The following is a 1,968-nucleotide window of genomic DNA, read 5'->3' on the forward strand; positions in this document are numbered from 1 at the left end:
GGGGGGTGCTGCGTGGCGCTGGGCTGGGCCTGGCGAGCGTCGCATAGCATTTCTGGTTTTATTGCATACTGTACTGTTAGTATGTACTACATACTACTACTAGGTATTAATAGTTGAGTATTACAGTACCATGTCGATTAGTCCAGCACTAGTCTAGACTAGTCACGATTAGTCTATGAGTCTCAACCTTGGAACGACTCGTGAACCTTGCCTTGAAGGCCCTCCTGAGGAAAATAGTTATGCACTCTGGGCTGAGATGTGCAGTGTTGAGCAATGATATATAGACAATATTGCCATCGGTTTCCTGTACAGGAGACCGCAAGATCCATCTCAGTGTCCACTTGAGCTTTCTTTTGTAGAGTACCAGAATACTTATGATTTAAATTTTGAATTGTCATTGGGGAAGTGCGCACCTAGATGCATAATTTGGTAACAGTGATGGCTACTAGATTTTTTTACTTCCGTAATTCAATATATTTGTCCATTTTCTGTTTTGTTCTGCTACTGCACATTTTCAACTTTGTTTGAATTTGCTGCAGCATGGGTCTTGACCTGACAAAAGGTGTAATCCGCAACAACCTTGAACATGGCGTGATCGAGCCAGCAATGAGCAAAGTGAAGATCATCCAGGTTGGTTGGTTAACTTATTCGCTTGTCACCCACATTGCTTATGCCGAGATCCATGTTACATCTCATATACCTTTTTGCTCTGCAGTTTGCCACAGAAGCAGCCATTACCATTGTGAGGATCGATGACATGATCAAGCTCGACAAGGAAGAGTCTGGCCAAGAAGAGTAGCCATATGCCATTTTACCATCTGGTCGCTGTTTGTTACGCGATGGCTAGTTGCTATAGGCTCTTAGACTGCTGGTTGTGGTTTTCTTTTTCCGACTTGCGTTAGCGTACGCTCTTCTAGAATGTTGTATGGAAGATCGATGCATGAAGGTGTAATGCTGTGTGTTTCGCTGTATGTGGGTAGGATAAGGACTTATGAATGAAAGCAAATTTTGCCTGTAGCCGTAGGGCATTGCTGACAGTTCTTGCAAGTAACTTGGTTGTCATACCGGTCTTGATCCTACTATACCACTGCTTTGCATTATGCTGATCTGTCCTGTACGGTCCCCCTGAGAGCATCTCCAAGGCTAATTTGACCACTCGTTTGTATGCGGCCGTCCGATGAATCCTATCGCTAGTTCAGCTGGCTAGGTTTCCTACGTGTAGTTTCCAAGGATACATCCAGCAGCTTTTGGTCTAAGTTTTGTACGAATCCTATCGCTAGTTCAGCTGGCTAGGTTTCCTACGTGTAGTTTCCAAGGATACATCCAGCAGCTTTTGGTCTAAGCTTTGTACGAATCCTATCGCTAGTTCAGCTGGCTAGGTTTCCTACGTGTAGTTTCCAATGATACATCCAACAGCTTTTGGTCTAAGCTTTGTACGTACGTGTGTAAGTCAGCAGGCTGCGTCGTGAAGGTTGAGGCTGTGCTCATCACATATTTGCAAGGTTGAAATCCCATATAACCCCAACCCCCAATACACTAGGTAGGGGTAGTGGCCAAATCCTATTCAGCGCCTTAAGCGTCGAATACAGGCCATTTGGTACAGGGCGCACCCCCCCTGTACACTTGGTTTTATAGCGGGCCGGCCCATCTTGCTTTTAGGCAGCCATCACAACAACCAATTGAACCAGATAACCACATGTGCTATGGTGGTTCTTTTTATTTTCTTTATATATTAACGCAGAAAAGGCAGTTGTTTTCCCTGTTTCATTTTCTATCTTTGTTTCTTTTCTCTTTCTTATTAAAATGAGTGAACTTTTTTAAAGGTGACCAAATTTTCGCAAAATCGGTGAACTTTTTTCAAGTTCGATGAACTTTTCTCAAATTCGATGAACTTTTTTCAAATGTGATGAACTTTTTTCAAATTGATGAACTTTTTTCTCAAAGTTGATGAACTTTTTCAAAGTCGAT

General features: G+C 42.9%; 1 protein-coding gene across 1 annotated transcript in view; it reads left to right on the forward strand.

The window, feature by feature from the left end:
• The window catches only part of LOC119329017 (T-complex protein 1 subunit alpha-like), a 6,420-nt gene extending 5,356 nt beyond the window's left edge, over positions 1 to 1,064 (forward strand). Inside the window, exons 16-17 of the mRNA XM_037602003.1 lie at positions 540 to 630; positions 716 to 1,064. Of these exons, the coding sequence (XP_037457900.1) occupies positions 540 to 630; positions 716 to 799 (175 nt within the window). The 3' untranslated portion in view covers positions 800 to 1,064. The remainder of the gene's footprint in view (positions 1 to 539; positions 631 to 715) is intronic.
• The last annotated feature ends 904 nt before the right edge of the window (positions 1,065 to 1,968 follow it).

Source organism: Triticum dicoccoides, chromosome 7A, assembly GCF_002162155.2.
Source record: "Triticum dicoccoides isolate Atlit2015 ecotype Zavitan chromosome 7A, WEW_v2.0, whole genome shotgun sequence".
Lineage (NCBI taxonomy): Eukaryota > Viridiplantae > Streptophyta > Magnoliopsida > Poales > Poaceae > Triticum > Triticum dicoccoides.